The 25,022-nt window shown below is 40.6% G+C and overlaps 2 protein-coding genes across 3 annotated transcripts; both read left to right on the top strand.

Moving 5' to 3' along the window:
• The first annotated feature begins 468 nt into the window (after positions 1-468).
• On the top strand, positions 469-24,758 carry LOC113510238 (bromodomain-containing protein 8-like). Of its 2 annotated transcripts, none has more exons than XM_052892217.1 (18): positions 469-849; positions 2,789-2,969; positions 4,136-4,331; positions 4,716-4,817; positions 6,498-6,626; positions 7,047-7,203; positions 8,058-8,151; positions 9,119-9,178; positions 11,079-11,201; positions 12,060-12,169; positions 12,713-12,894; positions 13,225-13,370; positions 13,940-14,065; positions 14,400-14,472; positions 15,320-15,434; positions 16,500-16,634; positions 22,327-22,435; positions 23,945-24,758. In XM_052892217.1, exons 1-18 carry the CDS (start codon positions 665-667, stop codon positions 24,065-24,067), a joined length of 2,346 nt encoding a protein of 781 aa, XP_052748177.1. In that variant the 5' UTR covers positions 469-664; the 3' UTR covers positions 24,068-24,758. The 2 variants fall into 2 exon arrangements, with proteins under 2 accessions (XP_052748177.1, XP_052748176.1); XM_052892216.1 differs by having other exon boundaries at positions 470-849; positions 6,480-6,626.
• LOC128200084 (uncharacterized) lies at positions 16,661-18,682 on the top strand. Its single transcript, XM_052892219.1, has one exon. It carries the CDS (start codon positions 17,553-17,555, stop codon positions 18,633-18,635), a length of 1,083 nt encoding a protein of 360 aa, XP_052748179.1. The 5' UTR covers positions 16,661-17,552; the 3' UTR covers positions 18,636-18,682.
• Positions 24,759-25,022: the final 264 nt, after the last annotated feature.

Below are 25,022 nucleotides of genomic sequence, written 5' to 3'. Positions count from 1 at the left end.
ACTTCAAGTAGTAATTATTTCCCAAACTTTGTTTTTGGCGGATGCAGTTTGTGCCGTGTCATACAAAAAAAAAAAAAGTAATAAAATATTGTACCATCTAAACAAAATGGTAGCATAACATCAATTTCCACATTATATAATTATAAGTGTAGTGTCATGCCAACTTTTTACTTAATTTCAATGAAATTAATGTCAAGCAAGCGTTCTAAGTCATTACATTACATAAGAACCGCCACTGTTTTTATAATGACAAAACAAAACAAAAATTTGTGCAAATACCTAAAAGTTTCTGCAAAAAATTAATTAATGTTCATAGAGTTTTTATAAAACTTATACTCTTAGACTTATGTATTTAATTAGTATGTTAAAAAAATTATTACAATTTAATTCGAAGCAAAGTCAGTCTCATAGTCCGTGGCAAGAATATAGATTAAGGATAGCATTTATCACAACCTACTCTGTGTGACTCAAAAGTCTCAAAAAGTTATCTGTATTCAATATTAACATTGTTTTCAAACACAAGTTTATTATTATTAATTCAATCAGAAAAAATTGACCCTTATTAAATTAAATTTATAATAACTGTCTAGATTATTTATTATAATAATGAATAAAATACATTAAATTATACCTTAAAATTACGTTTAAATAGACATAACCTAATATGAGTTCAATACAAGAAAGATTACAGCTGAAAAGGGTCCCATTAGACACTTGGATTATTAGGGAGCAGTTATGCCTCGCGTCGGCCGTTGTTAGAAGCGGTGACCAGAACTGGATGTCTGTTTCGCGGGCACTTAAAACCGTCGGGGAACCAAATCGACCACCAGACTGGTACTCACAAAAGTGGTAAGAATTGTGCGTTTGCTTTCTAAGTGCTAATAATTTAAAAAAAAAAATATCAACGATTATGGTAACTAAAAATATAATACTATCTTATTTGTGGTCATACATTTTTAATTAAGTTACATGTATACAGTAGTGGACTAAGTCCATCAGAGGAAGTTTATATTTTACATCCTTTTTATTCATATTTGTATGTATAAGTGTTCATTTTTATTTAGTTAAAAGTGAAATTTAAATTACATTTAAATAAATATACAATGGATATGAATTGCCATGTGTGGCCCGAAAGAATGGACTACTTCCTTTCCTGTTGGTGTTGTAAGAGGTGACTAAGACAGGGCGAGGGATTTTTTTTCCTCTTGGTATCTGCAATCAGCTCTTCCATAACAGCCATAATCAGATAGTGTCATGTGTGAAAATTAGCGTTTTGAGAAGCAGTCCACTGACAGCTCTTTCAGAATGATTTTGTAGAGCTCTTCAAACTCTAGTGTCAAGGTTCAGTACAAGCCATTGTCTCAGTCTTGTACATTGTTGTGCTGTGAGTAGTTCTCCAGCCAGGTCATTCGTATGATTTATAAGGCGCTGTTTATAGGGCGAGGGATAGGCAGTAGCATCCCTCTTAAAACATTTCTAAAACCTAACTGTGGTTGCCAACCCACATGCAAAGCATGGCAACTACTAGCAAAGCTCCTCTTATGGGGAAGGCTTATGTCCAGCAGTAGACAGTTATTGGCTGAAATAATAATAATAATGCAAATGGATAAAGAAAATGGAGGTCAAAGCCCTATCAGCACCAAAGTAACACATAGGAACGGGACAGAGAATATTATTGTTAGTAATGGGGTCTAATTATGCCATTGTTATAGATGCTCTGTCTATCATATTCAACCTCCACATGGTCCTGGAAACTATCAATGATTTCCTGGTGAAAAATAAAGAAATATTTAAAAAAAGAATGGCTGTTTTTACTTAGCTTTAAAAAAAATGTATAAAAACAGTACCTACAAGGTCAATAGGGACCACAGAAGGGGTGTAAAAAGTTATTCGATTCTTTAACAATATAGTATTTTGTTATGTAAATTGCTTGGCTATGGTATACTGGTATGGGGTTATTCATATAATCTGTTTACTATTATTAATCACGCTTAAGGACCTTGTGTCCCATGGGAAAAAACTTCTAAATATTATAAAACAAAGTTATCGTCTACATGTGTTTGTTTTTCTACTTACATCTTCTAAACACACAACAACACATGGATTTTGAAATGGTTTTTTTTTATTTTAATTTTTGTTGAAGTCTCGGTACACCTGGGTGACTATGCCCAGCCTTGAAGGGTATGACTTTTTTTTTGATGAGTGAAAATGAAATGTTAAACCTGCCTGTGCTAACTAACAATCCCTTTCCCCCCTGGCCGGTGGGTTAGCAACCACAGTTTTTTTTTTGTTGGATGATAATGGAATGGTCACCTCGCCTGCGCTATCGGTATACACTGGTGGGGCTAGCAACCACAGTTAGCCTTAGATGATGTTTAAGAGGGATGCTTCCCATTCCTAGACCATTAAGTTCCCTTAGTCACCTCTTACGACACCCACGGGAAAGGAAGGGATAGCCAATTCTATGCTGGCAACACACAATGATTTATTTAATTTCAGTTAAATATAGTAATCATGGACAGAAGGGGAAAAATGTTGGTACACTTGATACGACACGACGAACTTATGAACATTATAACAGAAGGTAAGATAGAAGGAAGGAGGGGGAGAGGGAGACCGAGACATAGTTACATCAGGCAGATCAAGGAAGGAGTTGGTGTCGTGTCGTATCAAGAGGTGAAGAGACTCGCTGAAAATCGTAGTGAGTGGCAAGAGCTCCACCGACAAGAGCGCAGCTCTTAAATAGGATAGATAGATAGATAGTAAACATGTAATATTTTGGTTCCAGCTGTGCAGCGCAATATGGTGCGTTATTAGAACACGTCGAGACACCAAAACGGAAGAAGCGTAGTTCAGAGAGCGCTGTGGAGACACCACAGGAGAGCATCCTGAAGAGGCTGACACAGGAACGCATAGTGGAAATACAAAAGACATTGGCAGAGTTGAATCAGCAGTACGAACAGCTCACGGTATGTTTATATCATAAGTAGTTGTTAAAAATTGTAGCTTTAATAAATTTCGCCTGGCAACAATATCGTAAAAAAGAAAAAAAAAGTCTTGTCTATTGTTATCGAATGTGTCGGTAGAACGTACGTTCGTTGTCGTCGTTCTCGTTTTCGAATATTATCACGCGCGTGCATATATTGCCGCGAATATCGTATAAATTAATATATCGTTTCGTATCGCTTTTAATTATATAACCCATAACCAAGAGGCTGATTGAGAGGAGGGCATTGCACTGCTGGTCGGTTCAAGGCGGTGGATAGGTAACCCGGATCTGAGGGTAAGTTCGAACGAACCAGAAGTACTGGGAAGCCTAAAGCCAGAACCGAATCCTGCTAACTACAAAGATTCAAGTCAGTGGTCTCCACCTTCATTATTCTCTTGTGTTCATTATTTACTTACTATCGTCGTAATAATTTTCATACAGTCCACTAATAACCGTTGCCGGACGATTAATTTCAATTTGTAACGTCTTATTTTACGAATGGTTAACAGTAGTATCGAGATTGTCCAATGTCTTAGGAAAAATTTGACATAACTCTAAGTGTTTTACCGCTTGTACAACGGACTGTGCTCAGAGGAGCTCTAAAAAGAAACCTTATAGATGTAAATCACATGTGAAATTCATAATTAAAAGATATATATATATATATATATATATATATATATATATATATATATATATATATATATATATATTAGCTGACCCCGTAAACGTTGTTTTACCACTTATTGCGAAATATAAAAATCGCAATTAAAATACAGGGGTTGATCGTAAAACGATGAAAATTTAAAACGTATGTATTTATCAATGCTAAATTATAATAAAATAAAAATAAAAAAAATTGTCAAAAAAAAAATGGGGCTGTATGAAAAATAGATGTTGGCCTATTCTCAGACCTACTCGATATGCACACAAAATTTCATAAAAATCGGTAAAGCCGTTTCGGAGGAGTTTGGTAACAAACACCGTGACACGAGAATTTTATATATAAGATATATACATATATATTCAAAATTCAAAAAATTCAAAATTCAAAAATCATTTATTCATGTAGGACATTTTAGCCGCTTATGAACGTCAAATTTTTACATTATAAAATTTTATTTTATTAATTATTAATTATTCCAGAACATCGTGAACGAAGTGCATAATCCGGCGACTTCAGAGGAGCGTCTTCAGGAAATATGGGCGTCGATAGAAGCGTCGAAGCGTGCGAGGGAGCGAGAGAATGCTAGGCGCGCGGCCTGGCTGAAAGAAAGGGAGGAGAAACGGGCCAGAGCGGATCGTACTTGGCGACCGCCGCAGCAAACTCCCAGCTCGCCAGGTGACATATAGTTTTTTTTTGCATTGTAATGACACAGTAAAATGTATCCTATGTATTTGTTTAAAAAATGAAAATGGAATGAATGAATGACTTCTTCATAATATTACTAGCTTTTACCCGCTACTTCGTCCGCATGACCGTGATCTGTATACTGACATCTCATATAGTTAATTTTAAATTTTCGCCTTTTTTACACATATTTTAAATACACAATCGGTACTTGACGCGATGTAAATGCTTTTGCAGGTAAATAGTACCTACATACTTGCTTTTTTATTGGCGACGTTTACAAAATTTTGTATTATTTACCAATTTAATAAACAAGCCGGTGTAGGCCGGTCCAGCAGTGGATGGTCAATGACTGATAATTACTATTGTTGGCAGCGACAACAGCGCCCCCGTCGTCCCCCCTGCTGACGTCCCTGCTGAAGTCATCCCCCGTGGTGACGACCCCGCAACACATCTCACACCCCGCCAATGTAGTCGGTTAGTATTTGAATTAACAATAATAATATAGTACTATCGTCTATAGAAATCGTGCCTAAAAATTTTCACAAGCATTTAGATATGTTACAAATTCCTACCTATACAATAGATTTAGACACTTTAGACACCTGCCGCGTAGTCAGGAAATTTCTTTCCTCATTATTGTCATCGTCCCCATATATAATTTAAAGTCAACCATTGCTTGGCTAAGGCCCGCATGGTTGGACATGTTACCCCCATAAAAAGGGTGATGTTAAATGCAATATATATTTAAATAATAATAAACTATTTATTGCGCACAGTAGAGATGTAGAGATTACCAGAGGGAGACTTTGTACAAAAGTCGATTGCTTGGGTACCTCTGTCCCACTCGTGTTTCAACCGTGAAGCAGTTGTGTTTGCATGGCTGTGTTTCGGTTTGAAGGGTGGGATATGGCGTGAATTTACTGGGTACAGAGGAATAACACCTGAGTCCTCAGGAATGGCAACGCATGGGGGGTATCATGGGCGAAACAGTGTACTCTGTTATGTCCATGGTACTGCTCATGACTATAGGCGACGGTTACCACTTTCCATCAGGTGGGCCGTCAGCTTGTTTGCCATTCTAAGTTGTATAAAAAAAAAAGTACACAAGGAGTATTTATACAGAATGTGCATATACAAAAGGAGGCTTTGTCGCTAGAAGCGATCTCTTACAGGCAACCTGGAATTATACACATCCATTATTTAATAATATTAAGAAATAATTCTAATAAATCATTTATTAAGCTACAAGTGCATCTTCCACCGAATTTATCATGGGGAGTGCTCTGAGGAATTGTTCGGATTGATACCTGCTGCTGATTTTCACCATCGTACTACCCGACACAAACTAAAGTTTCATCCCAACTATCTGGACAAGTGGCGGTCCTCCACCGTGCGTTTTTCAAGGCACTTTCTTCCACGCACAACCACTCTTTGGAATCAACTTCCAGCAGCAGTATTTCCAAACCGATACGACAACATAACCTTCAAGAACAGCATATTCCTTTTTAAAAGGCCGGCAGCACACCTGCAATGCCGCTGGTGTTGTGGGTGATCATGGGCGGCGGTAGTCACTTACCATCAGGTGAGCCGCATGCTCGTTTGCCCCCTGTGTTGTAAAAAAAAAGCTACAAAACAACAATAATAATTACAATTTTATTATACATTCAAATAATTATGTGGTAGCAGCTGAAATGGTATAGACATGAACAGCGTCAATACCTAAGCACCACTGGCGGCACAGTGTATTCTGTGACACCCATAATTTTATGACTTAACATGTTTTTAAGGTAAAAAATTTGTACGCAATGTACACTTACATCTTTTAGGACACACTATGAACCCTAATTTTTTTTTAATGATGACAGTGGAATGGTAACCCCGCCTGCGCTATCGGTATACACTGACGGGGCACCAGTGAGGGATGACAGGTGAGGATGAAGTCAGGTCATTGAACCCATCGTGATGAATTCACCAGGAATTAAACGCGACGGTTTAGGAGGGAACTGCGTGGAAGTACACCTGACTTGATCCTCGGCTAATCCCGCACTAGAGCCTCGCGTACACCGATATACCGGCGGGGTGACCGTTCTCCTTTCATCCGTAAACTGACACTCCCACCCCCCTGGGTCTTCATAGAGACAATATCACCTTCAGCAACGGCGCCCACCCTGTCGATGCTGCTGGAGAAGTCTGCGCCATCAGGTGCCACGCAGCACGAGAGCAAGCACGCCGCGATAGAGCACATCAAGAGCCAGCTTGTGCAGTTAGAGCAGCAGCTGAAAGGTAAGATCAGTAGGAAGACTGAGGGAGAGAGAAAGAGAGAGGGAATGTAGGAGAGACAAAGAGAGAGGGAGTTAATGAAAAGAATGATAGAGAGAGCAAAGATAGATAGTAGGAGAGTGAAAAAGAGAGAGAATTCGGCAGAAATAGAATTTGAGGGACAAAAAGAGAAATAGAAAGAGGTAAACAGAAAATATGTAAGTAAGTTTACCAGACGGAGACTTTGTACAAAAGTCGTTTACCTTCGTTCCATTCGTGTTTCCACCGTGAAGCAGTTGTGTTTGCATGGCTGTGTTTCGGTTTGAAGGAAGGGATATGGCAGTGAATTTACAGGGTACCGAGGGATAACACCTGAGTCCTCAGATTAAAAAATTAAGCCACGAAACTTGCCATGTATGAGTTTATAGCTTTATATCTTTCTAGCAAGCACAAGTGCATCTCCCGTGCCGCTCGCGCCCGCGACCGCAGCGCCCTCTGTCGACATCGACGACATAGAGATCAAAGCAGAAGATGTGTACGCGTTTAGGGACATCGATTTACACATACCGCCCGTGGCGACCATGCACAAAACAAATACTAGGTATGTTTGAAAATTATAAATTTATAAGAAAAAAAAACTACATACATACATACATATCTGTCACGCCTGTCTCCCATTAGGGTAGGTAAAAAAAAAACTATAAGATTCTCATTCGTGTTTCAACCGTGAAGCAGTTGTGTTTGCATGGCTGTGTTTCGGTTTGAAGGGTGGGTTATGGCGTGAACTTACTGGGTACAGAGGAATAACACCTGAGTCCTCAGGAATGGCAATGCATGGGTGGTATCGTGGGCGAAACAGTATACTCTGTTATGTCCACGGTACTGCTCGTGTTTATAGGCGACGGTTACCACTTTCCATCAGGTGGGCCGTCAGCTTGTTTGCCATCCTAAGTTGTATAAAAAAGAAATATTAAAAGTAAAAGACTCATTACCCTATCAAGTTGACCTCCATGCGGTTCCCCCTGGAAACCATCGTGGTTATTTCCCATGGAATTCATCACGATGGGCTAACTGACCTGCTTTCATCCTCACCAATCACCTCTCACTGGTGCCCTGCTAGTGTATACCGATAGCGCAGGCGGGGATACATTCCATTTTCACTCATTAAAAAAAAAGACCCACAGGGAAAGAAGGAGTGGCCTGTTCCTTGCCGAGTTTGCCAAGTTACTTGAATCTATGGATGTTATAACTGCGACGTAATTAATCAAATACTAGCTGCAGTGACACAGGTCTTGCTTGTGATTCGTTTGGATGCGTTCTGCCGCGCTGCGCTTGCATCTGGTCTAGTCGCAGGTCGGCCGCTCACCCCGCGGGCTGCCGTACCCTTGGCTCGCCTGGACCGGTTGCCGTAGTGATGGGCGTTACATTTAACGATGCACCACAAATGTATTTCAGGATTGTGGACAAGCCTGCCTTCAAGAAGGATGAAACCGCTGAACTGACCCTCGAGATGCCCAGCTCTGATGATCAGATTGAACAGGAAGTGAAGGTATATTTATTTATTTATTAATTTATAGGAACACCAAATGCATATTGAGCCTAGAGTTACTACTTTAGTTTTATATTCACCAGAGGGAGACTTTGTACAAAAGTCGTCTGCTTTGCCACCTCTGTCCCATTCGTGTATCAACCGTGAAGCAATTGTGTGTTTTTTTTTTTTAATTTTTTTATACAACTTAGAATGGCAAACGAGCTGACGGTCCACCTGATGGAAAGTGGTAACTGTCGCCTATAGACATGAGCAGTACCGTGGACATAATAGAGTGTACTGTTTCGCCCATGATACCCCCCATGCGTTGCCATTCATGAAGACTCAGGTGTTATCTCTCTGTACCCTGTAAATTCACTGCCATATCCCACCCTTCAAACCGAAACGCAGCCATGCAAACAACTGCTTCACGGTTCCTCTATTTCTTAATCTAACCATTTCAACAATAATAAACGGCATTTCCTTTGATAATTATACAGTTAGAAATTAGCAAATAGAATCAGCGCATCTCTTAAAACATCTAAGTTTTAAGAGGGACGCTGCTGTCCATCCCTCTTCCTCCATTAGTCGCCCCTTACGACACCCACAGGAAAGGAAGGGGTAGACTATTTTATGCTGGGACCACACAATTATATTTAATGTTAATGTTTTTATACCACTGAGGTGGTAAACAAGCATACGGCCCACCTGATGGTAAGCGGTTACCGTAGCCTATGAACACCTGCAATACCAGAGGTATTACGCGCGCGTTGCCGACCCTGAAGAAACCTCTTTACCCCCCTTTTGAAGAAGCCCATGCTGTAGTCTCTTGGGAAAACCTCGGCAGGGAGCTCATTCCATAACCTGAGTGTTCGTGGGAGGAGACATCTCTGAAACCGCGTTGTACGCGACCATTTAGGCTGTAGGGTGTGAGGGTGAACTCCCTTGTGCTTTGATAAATATATTAATAAACTATTTCTTTTTATAGGAAGAGCCGTCGCATTCAGACTCGATTACTGAGGAAGTGGTCACGACGGAAATTGAAATGGTAAGCATAACATACTACTGGCGTGCCCCGGTTTCGCACTACAAATTGTACGTACATACCTTCCTTAAGAAATGTCTAAATGGCAGTGGCGCCCGTATCGAAATACTGTGCGCGGTTTAGAAGTAAGCGGGGAAACAGTTATGGCTGTTCACGAGTATGACGGAGAGTCATACTCGTGAACGTATATTATTGATATTGTAAATTTTTTTTATACAACTTAGAATGGCAAACAAGCTGACGGCCCACCTGATGGAAAGTGGTAACCGTCGCCTATAGACGTGAGCAGTACCATGGACATAACAGAGTATACTGTTTCGCCCATGATACCCTTTACAAATGTTGTGGCAAAATAATTCTTTACTATCAAATAATATAATAAAGTAATATATCAAATTTTCAAACGATATTTGTAATATGGAAATGTCGAATCTTTTATAATGTGTCAATATTATATATTATGTAAATATTCCTCGACACTTTAGTAACACTTATTTACTGGCCATTTAAAAAGTTGTTACTGCATAATCTATGGTTGCTGAAAGGAGCGTGAAGTGTGAAGCAAATTGCGACGACCCACTAATCAGCAGCCACGTTCACGTCGTTCGTTACAATTGAATTGCATAATATACCGTCACCTCTTCGTTTTCATATATATATTCAAACATGCTTGGAAATGTGAGCATTATTTTGACAATCTTCTTCGAGATAAATCAAAATTGCCGTACTGGCCAGATACATGCGGGCAGCGGCCGGCAAAAGTTGTAAGAAAATCCATTTCTGTCGTGTTTTGCGGCCAGATAAATTACTATGTAAACTCATATCTGTCCTGTAATTTAAAAATGGAATGACCTTTTACTTCGAAACATTGCTACCAAGGAGGCAACTAATAAAAGGTTTTATATAAATTTCGAACTGGCTTGCAAATAGAAAGCTGTTTATTGAAAAAAAAAAGAAACATTATGGCGCGTGAAAAATTATTATTGTTCGTTATTTGTCATTGTTTGAGAAAAGTACTATAAAAGCCTTGGCCACAACTAGGCATTGATGGACTCACGTATGTGTGCCTCGGCTACGCCTCGGCCCACATTTGCACGTTCGTCCATCAATGCCTCAGTTTCTGGCCGCTGCAGTAATGTACTATAGTTACAATATTAAAAATCATAACCAAAACAACGACAAATTCGTTATTACTGCAAATGCAGTAAAATAAACTTGGAACTACCCAATCGGCAAGGGCAAACCAACGCACACATGCCCAAATACAGTGTTTTTTTTTTTATTTTTTACGGTTTAAAGTTTTAAGATTTGTTGGCAGTTTATTATATATTCTGACTACCGTGGAATAACAATTTGAACTACATATATATAGCTTTATATGTTTTTCAAATAAACGTTAAGTTTACAACAAAAAAATATGAATACATAAAATGACTATCACAGATTCTGTATTAATAAAAAAAAAAAATTAAAAAAAAAAGAAAATAAAAAGCTACCAAGCTACAATCAGTCGCAGTATTCTTGTAAAGGCCAGTCCGTACTAGAAGCACCCGTTTTTTTTTTTAATGGGTGATAATGGAATGGTAACCCCGCCTGCGCTATCGGTATACACCGGCGGGGCACCAGTGAGAGATGATAGGTGAGGATGAAAGCAGGTCAGTTAGCCCATCGTGACGAATTCAACGATAAATCAGTCACGATGGTTTCCAGGGGAAACCGCGTGGAGGTCGACCTTGATAGGGTACATTACTAGCAATGGGGCTGTTAGACCCCATTACTAACAAACCCTTTCCCCCCAGAAGCACCCGTTCACGAGTATGACGCATGAGCAAGCCGTCATTGCGCTCACCCATGTACAGTCTTCACTATAGTGTAATTCTAATAATCATTTCCTTATGTTCAGCCGTCACAGGATGCTGTCCAGACTCCGCCGCCGCCCGAGACGAGTCCAGAGGTCAGGATCTCGTTCCCGGAGGTGAAGTTCCCCACGCCGGAAATTAAAGTCATACAACCAGACGAACAGAAGGTGATTATTGCGAATGTTATTGATCAAATGTGCATAACAGTATGCGAAATTAGGCCGTTTGGTCCGGCATAGAATAGGCCACCCCTTCCTTTCCCGTGGATGTCGTAAGAGGCGACTAAGGGAGGGCGAGGGATGGGCAGCAGCGTCCCTCTTAAAACATCTCTAAAGTCTAACTGCGGTTGCCAATCCGCCTGCCAAGTGTAGCAACTACTGGGAAAACCCCCCAAGGGGGAGGCTTATGTTCAGCAGTGGAGTGTTATAACTCCGCCATATATGCACTGATTTGGAAAATTGTATTTCTGTCTTATTATTTCGAAGCAAATTAGCAGAATAATTATTGTTTCTATTTTTTTTTCATACAACTTAGAATGGCAAACAAGCTGACGGCCCACCTGATGTAAAGTGGTAACCGTCGCCTATAGACATGAGCAGTACCGTGGACATAACAGAGTATACTGTTTCGCCCATGATACCCCCCATGCGTTGCCATTCCTGAGGACTCAGGTGTTATTCCTCTGTACCCTGTAAACTCACGCCATATCCCACCCTTCAAACCGAAACACAGCCATGCAAACACAACTGCTTCACGGTAGAAACACGAATGGGACAGAGGTGGCCAAGCAATAAAGTTGCCATATTAAGTAATGTATGGATTGCTTTCTCAACATGTCTAAAAGGTTTTATTTCCAGATTGGTCCCGTAGATGTTTCATCAAAATCGGTTTAGTTCTTTAGTTTTTTAATTTTTTTTTCTGAAAACAATTTTTGTTCTGTAGTCGGGATTTAGTTTTTTAACTGACTTTTTTATAGGTGCTAAGTTTACGATCGGTTACAAATTCTATCATCCCACTGTTTACAGATCAAAGATGAAGTCAGAGAGCCCGAACCGCCTCCGCCGGGGCCGGAGAAGAGTCGACAAGTAGACGAGGTACAAGAAGATGTAACTGTATCATCGGCACAACAACAAAGGTAACCCTACTCACGTTCTTTACTAGTGGGAGCCTCAAAACTTTTCTATCTGGGTACCTTTGTCCCATTCTTGTTAATTACTTCTTACCAGTGAGTTTGACTGAAGTATATTGATGGACTATGTCAAATGTAGCCCTTGTCTTTCTCCACACATGATTGGTTCTTGTTAGAGATTTACCAGAGGGAGACTTTGTACAAAAGTCGATTGCTTGGGTACCTCTGTCCCATTTGTGTTTCAACCGTGAAGTAGTTGTGTTCGCATGGCTGTCTTTCGGTTTGAAGGGTGGCAGTAAAATTACAGGGTACAGAGGAATAACACCTGAGTCCTCAGGAATGGCAACGCATGGGGGGTATCATGGGCGAAACAGTATACTCTGTTATGTCCATGGTACTGCTCATGTCTATAGGTGACGGTTACCATTTTCCATCAGGTGAGCCGTCAGCTTGTTTGCCATTCTAATTTGCATGAAATAAGAGAATAAAACAAATATTTTCTCTTTATAATATTAGTAGATAAGTAAGTGTTTATGTTACACCCAATAGCGAAGTGCCGGAGCCGCAGCCGGAAGTGACGTCACCACCACTGCCGCCGCCGCCTCCTCCGCCGCCGGCGCAGGAAGTGGTCGCGGAGCCGCCCGCCGAAGAGTTGATGATGACCGTGCCGGACCCCGTCGACATACCCCTGCCCCCGGATCCAGAGCCGGAAGTCCAGAATTTGATATCAGGTGACCTTAGAATCTTAGGTTTTAAAAATTCTAGATAAAAGTCCCAACCAAAACGGTAACCGTCGCCTATAGACATGAGCAGTACCATGGACATAACAGAGTATACTGTTTCGCCCATGATACCCCCCATGCGTTGCCATTCCTGAGGACTCAGGTGTTATTCCTCTGTACCCTGTAAATTCACGCCATATCCCACCCTTCAAATCGAAACACAGCCATGCAAACACAACTACTTCACGGTTGAAACACGAATGGGACAGAGGTACCCAAACAAATTACTTTTGTACAGTCTCCTTTTAGTATATTATTTATTGATATTTGGTATAACAGTGCCTCTACCCGAAGATGCCCCTCCGTCGATTGTAGCGGAAATAAAGGAAGAACGCCCGGAACAGCCTGAAACAGCAGAGACACAGGAAGTAAGCAACGCCCAAGAGAAGAGCACAGAAGACATCAAGAAGGAGGATGACGCTGAGGTGAATTCTTTGAGTAAATCTATTAGTATTTTGCCAAGCTATATGGCAAATATAGGCGGTGAGTTTTTACCCGTGACTTTATCTACGCAACCAGGACATGTGCACTGATCAGAATAAAAAGTAGTTTATGCCCTTCTCTGTTTTGTATAGTACATTTATACCAAACTTTATAGCGATTGGTTTAGCCGTTAAGGCGCTATAAGGTAACAAACAAATTTACACAACTAGAATATTGGAAAGCATGTGCTCTTCTTATATGAAACCAACTCGGCTGGGAAGGTTTCTTCAGGGTCGGCAACGCGCGCGTATTACGCGCTGGTATAGCAGGGGTTCATAGGCTACGGTAACCATTTACCATCAGGTGGGCCGTATGCTTAATTGTCACCTCAGTGGTATAATGAACAAACTCAATAACAACTCAATCGTTTTTAAAATTGTTTCACCTATAAAAAGCTACATTATCAGCGAGTGATTAACGCTATATGTATAGCTATTGCTTTCAAAAATCCTATCTAAGCGAAGCAAGACCGGATAGCTAGTAAAAAGTAAATTACTAATAATGTTCCCAGGACTCGATACCTCTCAAGGATATAATGAAGGAAGTCCATCCACCCCAAGAGGTGGAGGTGAAAGAGGAGAGGGCAGCAGAAGTCGAGGACACTCACACTGAGACCGATGACGATACTCCCATGGAGGTATGCGCACACACACGCACACACACGCACACACACGTACCCGCGCACACACACGAACACACACACGCACACACGCACGCACACACGCACGCACACACGCGCACACACGCACACACGCGCGCACGCGCGTGCACACACACACACACACACACACACACACACACACACACACACACACACACACACACACACACACACACACACACACACACGCACGCACGCACGCACGCACGCACGCACGCACGCACGCACACAGATTTTCAAGCAATTTTCTCATACAGACAAGGCCCCATTTCCCATTTCCCCCATAAAAATATAGGATTTCTTCTTTCAGCTGAGTCGTGAAGAAGAGAAAGACGGTAAGAAGAAGAGGGACTACTCACGAAAGAAGAAGTCCGATTCTAGAAGTAAGTGAATACTTCTTTATCTATGTTCATTGTTTAAACTGACTTCAAATGGGGGAAAGTTTTTTTTTTAATCGATTTCCTATCTTTTTTTATCCGATTTCCTAAATTTGGACAATTTTTTTTTTTGAAAGGATATAGTTACAGATTGGTTTCATAGACATTTAACCACCAAAATTAATTTCATAGTTTAGTTTTTAAAACGAAATAAACGATTTTTTCTAAATTTTTTGAAAAAAAAATGTCAATAAATGTATTTATTATCTTTTTTTTTTCGTGTTTCAACCGTGAACCAGTTGTGTTTGCATGGCTGTGTTTCGGTTTGAAGGGTGGGATACGGCAGTGAATTTACACGATACAGAGGAATAACACCCGAGTCCTCAGGAATGGCAACGCATGGGGGGTATCATGGGCGAAACAGTATACTCTGTTATGTGCATGGTACTGCTCATGTCTATAGGCGACGGTTACCACTTTCCATCAGGTGGGCCGTCAGCTTGTTTGCCATTCTAAATTGTACAAAAAAAAAATTACTCTTTGTTGCACCACTTAAAGAATGGTAACCCCACCCGCGCTATCGGTATACACTGGCGGGGCACCAGTGAGGGATGATAGGCGAGGATGAAAAGGCAGGTCAGTTTGACCACCGTGATGGACACATCTACTGATTCAGCAAGATGGTTTCCAGGGGGGAGCACGTGGAGGTCGACCTGACAGGGTATATTGCTAGCAACGGGACTGGCAGTCCGCATTACTAACAATCCCTCCCCCCCCCCTCCGAAGGTCCTGAGATAAATCTGAGATGGTCTTGGTGATGTGTTCATTGTAATATAGTGTCGATTATATACAGCGTGTTCCGGTTCGGAGAGTGCTGCGGAGGCGAGTGCGCCGGAGTCGCCGAGCGGCAGCGACGCCGAGCGCCAGCATCGACTGTGGAAGAAGTCAGTCATGCTGGTCTACAGCAGGTGAGACTCGCAGTAGACCGACAGGTTCTTTTTAATAGATGATAATGGAATGGTAACCCAGCCCGCGCTATCGGTATACACCGGCGGGGCACCAGTGAGGGATGATAGGTGAGGATGAAAAGGCAGGTCAGTTAGCCCATCGTAATGAGTTCATCAAAAATTAACTACGATGGTTTCCAGGGGGAACCGCGAGGAGGTCGACCTGGTTGAGTATATTGTTAGCAATGGGATTCTCAGTCTCCATTACTAACAATCCCTTCCCCCCCGGACTCAGGTGTTATTCCCTTGTACCCTGTAAATTTTTTGTTTATAAGTCGATTTGGATTTTTGTTTATCTGGAAGGATATAGCTTGAGATTAGTCCTATAGAAATTGTATCAAAATCAGTCATTAGCATATTCAAAATTATTTCCCATGATGAAGGGGGGGAAGATGGAAGGACTTTTTTTTTTTAAAATGAACCCTGTAAATTCTCTGCCATATCCCACCTTTCAAACCGAAATACAGCCATGCAAACACAACTGCTTCACGGTAGAAACACGAATGGGACAGAGGTGGCCGAGCAAACGACTTTTGTACAAAGTCTCCCTCTGGTGAAATCACATTGTACGTCATTTATAGAGAGATAGAAGAATTGCGTAGAGATGTTGCATCTCTGTGCATCTTCTACCGAATTTATCATGGGGAGTGCTCTGAGGAATTGTTCGGATTGATACCTGCTGCTGATTTTCACCACCGTACAACCCGCTACAAACTAAAGTTTCATCCCAACCATCTGGACGAGTGGCGGTCCTCCACCGTGCTTTTTTCAAGGCACTTTCTTCCATCCACAACCAGTCTTTGGAATCAACTTCCAGCAGCAGTATTTCCGAACCCATACGACAACATAACCTTAAAGAAAAGAGCATATTCCTTTTTAAAAGGCCGGAAGCACACCTGCAATGCCGTAGGTGTTGTGGGTGATCATGGGCGGCGGTAGTCACTTATCATCAGGTGAGCCGCATGCTCGTTTGCCCCCTGTGTTGTAAAAAAAAAGGTGGTGATGGTATCGATTGACTGTCCACAGATTATGTGCACATAAATACGCCTCGCTGTTCCTGCGGCCGATCACCGATGAGGAGGCGCCAGGGTATAGCCTGGTGGTGAAGAGACCCATGGACCTAACGACCATTAGGCGGAACATCGACGCTGGCATCATCAGGTGAGGCATATGTTTATTTAGTTTCGCTCTGTTGAGGGCAAAGCAATAAACTGAGTTGTGACCATTTTGTGTTACTATGGCACACGCATGAATGCGGTACTAGTAATTATTGATATACTAATTTTTATTATGCAACTTAGAATGGCAAACAAGCTGACGGCCCACCTGATGGAAAGTGGTAACCGCCGCCTATAGACATGAGCAGTACCGTGCACATAACAGAGTATACTGTTTCGCCCATGATACTCCCCATGCGTTGGTATTCCTGAGGACTCGGATGTTATTCCTCTGTCCCCTATGTGTTATTCCACTGTACTCAGTAAATTCACGCCATATCCCACCCTTCAAACCGAAACACAGCCATGCAAACACAACTGCTTCACGGTAGAAACACGAATGGAACAGTGGTGGCCAAGCAAACGACTTTTGTACAAAGTCTCCCTCTGGTAAATAATGGTAAGTAATGCAAATAAAGTGCGTACATTCATTCATTCATTCATTCACGAACGACGTCAGTAGAATGACCTTCAAAAGGAGTCAGCCGCGAGTTTTCGTGTCGTAAACATCGTTATCAATTGCGCTGTCACTAGTAATTATTTAAATCGCATAAAACATTCAATTTTGAGTACTTATCATATACCAAATTAAACGTAATTACACGGACTAAATAAACGTTAAAATAATTTAGTGTTGTAAATCATATTAAACCTAATAAAAGTGATTTTATTTTAAACTAAAAACGTTAACGGTCAAAAAGTGAAATTCGTGACCTTGCTTACCTCTTTCAGCGGTCTCGGTCAGCTGGTGGCACTTGCTCTCTCGCACTAACTCGCGTGTGCATCTCGCTCTGGTCGGCTGTGCATTGCGGGTGAATCATCGTTTTGTGTCTGCACTTGCATATTTTTGTTATATAGAGAAATGAATAAAATGTCATCTACGGAGCTCACTTGTGCGGGATGTCGCTGTGTTATCTCCAACAGGGAATACCTTCGTTGTAGCCTGTGTCAGGAAGTGTACGAGCGTAAATGTACGACAGTTTCAGAGCAACGCTTTTATAACACTATGACAAAGGAACACAAACTCTCATGGAAATGTGATCAGTGTAGAAGCAAACAGCCTAAAACGGGTAACTCAAATACGCCGGTGCGTGGTGCTGATGAGAACGTCACACATCGCCGAGGTACAGCCAGGACTGCATCATCATCCAACGAGGAAGGCACTGACTCTTTACTAGTATTGGAGATGCGCTCTGTTGGTGAGCAGCTGAGGGCGGTACGGCGTCAGATGGAGGAGCTGACGGCCACTGTCTCTGGTGCCATGTTGAAGATCGACGCCTGTAATGAAAGGATTGATGGTCTGTCGGCTCGCATGGACGGTATGGAGCGTCGAATGAATGAGATATCAGGGAGCCAACGCGATGGTGACTCCTTACTGCGAAGTATAGCCCAACTTAAGAGCGAGCTAAACGAACGTGATCAGGAGCTTCTGTTGAACGACGTCGAGCTATCTTGTGTACCGGAGCAGCAGGGTGAGGCGGTTGGTCACGTGATCCTGACATTGGCCACTAAACTGGGTGTACCGTTGACGGAGCGGGATGTGGTGAGTGCGACTCGTATGGGTCGTGTGCCGGAGCCTAGAGAGGGCACAGCTCCTCGTCCTCGTGTCATCGCTGTGCGGTTGGCGCGACGTGCTTTGCGAGACCAGTTGATACAGGCAGCCAGGGTGTGCCGTGGCGCGACAACTGAGGGTGCGGGTCTACCGGGTACGCCGCGGCGTTTTTATGTTAATGAAAGGTTAACCAGGGCTAATCGGCAATTATTTCAAAAAGCGCGTGAGGCGGCGAGGCAGCACGGCTGGCGCTTTTGCTGGACAAGGAATGGGAAAGTATATGTTCGAAAGCATCCGGGGGGTGATGCTGTTAAATATCGAGTTCACTCGGAGGATGACCTGGAAGGTGTTTTTGGTTTGCCTTCCGTTTGTTCGTCCGTTGAAAAACAATAGAACACGATTATTTGTAGTTACTAATTATTTATATTTGTTATCACAAACTGTCCATTGTTATAAGTTTGCTTTTATTTGTATTATAAAATTTGTGTTCATAACGTTTGCCACCGTAACACACTTTTTAAGAGATTATTTTAAATGTCACTTGGTTGTCTTTGTAAATGATTTCGAACAATACACAATCAACATAAACTTTATTAATGATCAGATGTATGAAATGTCTATTTCTGGGGTTACTTGTGTGAGTTTATTATTATTTATTGGTATTTATAATTATATATGGTTAATTATTTTATTATATCACATTCATATTTAGCACTAAGTTTTTTAAATTAGGGCTTTATAATGCAGGCTCTTTAAGCAGCGGACAAGATGACTTTATTGTAGCTATGAGCCGGTATAACGCTGATATTGTTGCAATTAATGAAACATGGTTACGCGAAGGTGAAGAGGCGCGTGCTCCAGTCGTGCCCGGGTATAGACTGCGCTCGGTTCCGCGCCCGCGCCACATGCGTAGCGGACGCGGCGGTGGCGTAGCTTTTTATATCAAACGCAGTTTGTGCGCGCGAGTTGTACAGCATCCTGTCGCAAATATCGAACAAATGTGGGTAAACGTAACCTTTAATGGAGTACGGGTTATTATTGGCACGGCTTATCGACCAGAATGGGTAGGCATTGATGTTTTTCTTGATGCTGTTACGGAGTCAGTAACATACTTTTCTAATTACGATTACATTGTCCTACTTGGGGACTTTAATGCTGACATGTTAGATGCTCATAATATGAAGACTAAAAAAATTCAACAGTTTCTGCAGTGTTTGAATCTTAAACAGGTGGTAACTGAACCAACTCACTTTTCTATACACAATGAGACACTTTTAGACATTATTTGTACCAATGCACACGCGCAGGACGTAACTGTGAATAACATCTCTGGTTCCTTGGGTCATGCTATGGTTATCACTACCTTATCAATTAAAAAAAGCAAAAGTACACCAAAGACCATAACGTATAGACCTATTAAAGATATGAATATGACAGAGTTTATTGAAGATTTAAATTCCATGAACTGGGAATCCGTGCTACTTTGCTCATCAGTCGATTCTATGGTGAATACGTTTAATTCGTTAATCCTATCATTGTACAACAAACATGCTCCTGAAAAAACGATCAAAATTAGAAACGGTCGATCTTTGCCGTGGATAACAAATACTATTAAATATATGATGGATTTACGCGATAAGGCATTTAAGAGATATCGTAGATCTAAAAATGGTAATCATAAGGAGTATTATATACAATGTAAAAAGCTAGTAAATAGTAGTATTTATTATGAAAAAAGAGCGTATTTTAATCATTTAATTAATTCTAAGTGTGACGATCCTAAACTATTCTGGAGAAATATTAGGGATAAAATTAATATAAATATAAAAAAAAGGACAGCTTACCTGATCGTTTCAATGACCCGAACGAAATCAATGACTCTTTTATTAACGTGCCTGCCCCCTCGTCTGTGTCTATTTCCGATCTGACATATTTTGAGTATCACAGATATGGTGATATTTCACTCACTCTTAAACCGGCCGACGAGAGTGAAATAGCTAAGTACTTGTTGTCTATTAAGTCCAACGCTTGTGGGGTGGATGGTATAGGGAGAGACATGATCTTACAGACCATGCCACGTACACTGTCGATAATAACGGCTATAATTAATAAGTCTATCGTAACAAGCGCGGTGCCCGAATTATGGAAATCGGCTATTGTCACTCCTATACCGAAAGTAGATAATCCAGTAGAACTAAAAGATTTACGTCCAATTAGTGTTCTTCCATACTTGTCGAAAATACTGGAGAAAGTTATTTACACCCAGTTGTCTAAGTATGTTGAGGAAAATTGTATCTTACCAGCGATGCAATCCGGCTTTCGCAAAGGTAGAGGTACAGTTTCCGCTTTATTGGACGTCGTTGACAATATTCTTACGAGTCAAGATAGTGGAGAGGGATCACTTCTAGCATTATTAGATTACTCTCGTGCTTTTGACAGTATCAGTATTCCACTACTTCTGGCAAAATTGACATTTTACGGTTTGGACGAACAGTCAGTCGGATGGTTTACGAGTTTTCTCGATAATCGTAGACAGACTGTTAAATTGGTGGGGAGAGCTGGTAGACCTGCGTTCTCTGATTCTTCGGAAGTCACGCGCGGAGTGCCTCAGGGCACAATACTCGGTCCATTACTGTTTATTTTATATAGTGCTGATCTTATAAAACAGATACAACATTGCAAATACCATACTTATGCAGATGATGTTCAACTTTATATCCCGGCTTCTCGCGGAAATGTCTCAGGAAGTGTTTCAAAATTAAATGAGGATCTTGAACGTATTGCGAATTGGTCGGTTAAAAATGCAATGATGTTAAACCCCAAAAAATCTGTATACATGGTTCTAGGATCTAAAAAACAAGTAAAATTTATATTTAGCCAGAATCCTGACATATATATTTCCGGGGAAAGAATTGACTATGTTAAAGAAGCTAGGAATCTTGGAATAGTAATCGATAGTGAACTACGCTTTGAGACTCATGTTCTAAAACTAGTTCAAAGCTGCTTTTATCGTCTAAGAGTTCTATATCAAATTAGAAATCTTCTGAATGAGGAAGTTCGTGTCACTCTTTGTGAATCATTGATCTTGTCTAAATTGAATTACGGCGATTTAGTGTATGGACCTCGATTGCATTCTAAAACTCAACGTCTTATACAGCGAGTACAAAATGCATGTACTAGATTTTGTCACAATATTCCGCCTAGAACGCACGTAACGCCATATTTAAATAATTATTCCACCTTAAACATGTCCTCTCGGAGAAACTTTCATCTCGCTTGTACAGTATTTGACATCTTAAAGTATCGGCGACCGGAATATCTATATTCTAAATTACAATTTAATTCATTCCATGACAAATATAGTACAAGACCCACGCGCTACTTATTAGCAGGGCGTCCTCATAAAACTGTGGCGTTTGAGGGAAGTTTCCGCTACCAAGCTACGAAATGCTGGAATAATATACCACCCCCAATAAGATTGTCTAATAGTAAACACATTTTTAAAAAACAACTTAAAATCTTTTTAATTAATAAACAAAAAATTGGAATACCCAATAGGTACGTAGCCGAAATATTTATTGCCTGAATATCTGAATGTGACAGAAAGTGATCTCTGACTACCCCTCATCTAATGGTATCTGTTATTTATTTATTTATGTAGAATATAATATCGAGTGGAGGCAAATATAATGGACACATACAATGCAGTTTATTTATATATATATATATATATATATATATTTTTTATATTGTAAATTTTTAATGAAAAGTTTCGCGACTGACTCTTGGCCACAGCAGAATATCAGTGTTTTGCTCTTTTAAGGGCAAAGCAATAAATTGAGTTGTGACCATTTTGTGTTACTATGGCACACGCATGAAGGAATGTTAACAAAGGAGATTGTTAGATTATGTATTTTGTTTTTGTATTTTTTTTTATTTGTGCTTTTTTTATTTTTATTCTTTTGTCTCTTTTGCTGTGTATTACGTGTATGTTTTTTTTATTGTAATTTGTGTGCTGTAAGTAATGTAAATAAATTGTCTATCTATCTATCTATCTATCTATCAATTCATTCGATGGTTATAGAACAACGGCGCAGTTCCAGCGGGACGTGCTGCTCATGCTGTCCAATGCTCTCATGTACAACAGCAGCGAGCACAGCGTGTATGTGATGGCGAAGGAGATGCACGAAGAGGTACGTGTACTGTGGCCTTTATTGTTGCATAATTTGTTTTTTTTTTATTAACCACTTAAGGGACTACTCCCACTTATTCAACTCTATTCGCGTTTCGCTGAACAATTTCGGTCACACTTACACAGCTCTGCTTCTATCAGCCGCGTACGGCGTCGTAAGAATGAGAACAGCCGTCATAGCGTGCTGTCTCCGCTGAAACGCTTGTCCACTGCGTACGGCGTTGAGTATGCTGCATTTCGTAAAAATAAAATAACTATAATTAATATAAAATACGTGTGCACTCTTTAATCCTTGCGTACATAATGATTACGCAATAATAAATCAATAGAATGCAGAAACAATACAATGCAGAAACAATACAATAGAATGCAGAAACAATACAATAGAATGCAGAAACAATACAATAGAATGCAGAAACAATACAATAGAATGCAGAAACAATACTGATATGATGATGATGATGATGACATACATATGTATAGATATTAAAATAAACACTTCGATTTAAAAAAAATCAAACTGCTCTAGGTAATTTTTAAACCAATAACTTGCAACACTGAAAAATAACGCGTATTGATTTAAAATATATGTAAGAAAGACTCTGTTTTCCGCACTTAGCCTCCCATTTGGGCCGTTGTGCGTGTGAAATTTTATATATATTTTATTATACAAATTATATATATATATATATATATATATATATATATATATATATATATATAATTTGTATAATAAAATGTATAATTTAGTCAACCGGACGTCAATTTAGCTGACATAATTTTAACCCGTTTTTGACACTTAATGGTCTGTCTATATTTATTTATTTATTTATTTATGTATAAATTATTTCCTTCACTTATTTTCCAAAACATATAGTGAAAATATAATCTTCTTAGATTAGGGCATAATTACGCGACCCCGGCCTCCCGAGCCGTTGCCGTGTCCCAGTCCTTTCCGCAACTGCAGTGCCCCCCCGCCCCTTTCCTTTCCCACATAAGTCCCTTATTCCTCTCATTCACCAATTTCCTTTACGCCTTTCCAACGTTCCCTTCCTTTTTTCCTCAATACTTTCCTCCGAACCGTAGGTGGCGGAAACCACCAACAAATGCATTCCCAAAGAGGGTTGACGTCAGGCAGGTGGCCAGTCGTAAAACTAGAAACCAAATCTTTTTGTAATATGGATAAAACCATATTACGCCGACCCCAAATGATTGGGATAAGGGTAGGAAGATGATGATAATCTTCTTAGATTCACGTCGTGGTCCACCACAGAACAGATCTTTCGCTCTTCGCCATCCATATATCTATATTGCAAAAAGATTTGCCTTACAGTTTTACGACCGGCCACCTGCCTGACGTCAACCCTCTTTGGGAATGCATTTGTTGGTGGTTTCCGCCATCCACGGTATGGAGGAAAGGATTGAGGAAAAAGGAAGGGAACCTTGGAGATGCGTAAAGGCGTGCGAGCGAACCTTTCTTCATGAGAGCTAATAGCAGCTGTGTGTACAGGCGCAGGGCCAGCTGGGCATGCTGCTGGCTGCGCAGGCGCACGCCGGCCTGTCAGCGCCCCCGCGCCGCAAGCGGCGGCGGCCCGCCTCGCCGCACCAGCACTCGCGGCCGCGACACAACTGATGCTCCCATCCGCCGTAGGCGTATACAAGGGGCCGGCTGGACCGTGCCCACCCTTACAATGTCTAGTTCACACCCGAGAAGCAGTGCTTTCAGTTAGCTAAGGAGATGTTAGAATATATATAGGATTTTTTAAGGGATCAAGTTTTTCTCTGGTATATTGAGATGCATTTGGTTATTTATACAATAGATTGGCAATAAAACAATGTTTTATTTATTTCTCCCTTTGTTAATATTCATGATATATATATATCAAGATTTTATATACAACTTAGAATGGCATACAAGCTGACGGCCCACCTGATGGAAAGTGGTAATCGTCTCCTATAGACATGAGCAGTAGCATGGACATAAAAGAGTATACTGTTTCGCCCATGATACCCCCCGTGCGTTGCCATTCCCGAGGACTCAGGTGTTATTCCTCTGTACCCTGTAAATTCACTGCCATATCCCACCCTTCAAACTGCAACACAACTGATTCACGGTAGAAACATAAATTACAACATAAAAACACAATCACGAGGTATCATGGGTAAAATTACACGATATCATCCCATGTTAGTAAATTTAAAAAATGTCCGAAGTCTTTTTTCTTACAAGAATCACGTCAATAGACATGGATTTCATTTCGGTAATGTCTGCATTAAAAAAAGAACACCATGATCTTATGGAAATTTTAAATTGTAATCATTTTAAAATGTAAGTAGATAATTGATTTTTAAAAATAAACTATTTGTACAAAGACAGTTTCTTTTATTTTTTATTTAAAGACCATGTTAGAATGAGACATCCGGCTTTGCTATCTCATTCTATCTCACGAACCAAAGATTTTGTTATTACAAATATATAGAATGCTTAATTCACATAGTGTGTTATTCGTTGTATTTATGACATTGCCAATGCGTTAGAGAGGGATAGAAATATAAAACGCATCTGCCTTTTGACTAGTCCATAAAGG

Source organism: Galleria mellonella, unplaced genomic scaffold (assembly GCF_026898425.1).
Source record: "Galleria mellonella isolate WM207_F2 unplaced genomic scaffold, CSIRO_AGI_GalMel_v1 utg150, whole genome shotgun sequence".
Lineage (NCBI taxonomy): Eukaryota > Metazoa > Arthropoda > Insecta > Lepidoptera > Pyralidae > Galleria > Galleria mellonella.
Note: the sequence above shows the minus strand (reverse complement) of the source record. Positions and strands in the feature narration are given on the sequence as shown.

Excerpts from the sequence above, each read along its gene's own strand:
- LOC113510238 (XM_052892216.1), top strand. The coding sequence starts at position 665 with ATGAGTTCAATACAAGAAAGATTACAGCTGAAAAGGGTCCCATTAGAC. Across the intron at positions 11,202-12,059 it reads TACAACCAGACGAACAGAAG|ATCAAAGATGAAGTCAGAGA; the intron begins GTGATTATTGCG and ends CACTGTTTACAG. Across the intron at positions 16,635-22,326 it reads ATCGACGCTGGCATCATCAG|AACAACGGCGCAGTTCCAGC; the intron begins GTGAGGCATATG and ends CGATGGTTATAG.
- LOC128200084 (XM_052892219.1), top strand. The coding sequence starts at position 17,553 with ATGAATAAAATGTCATCTACGGAGCTCACTTGTGCGGGATGTCGCTGT.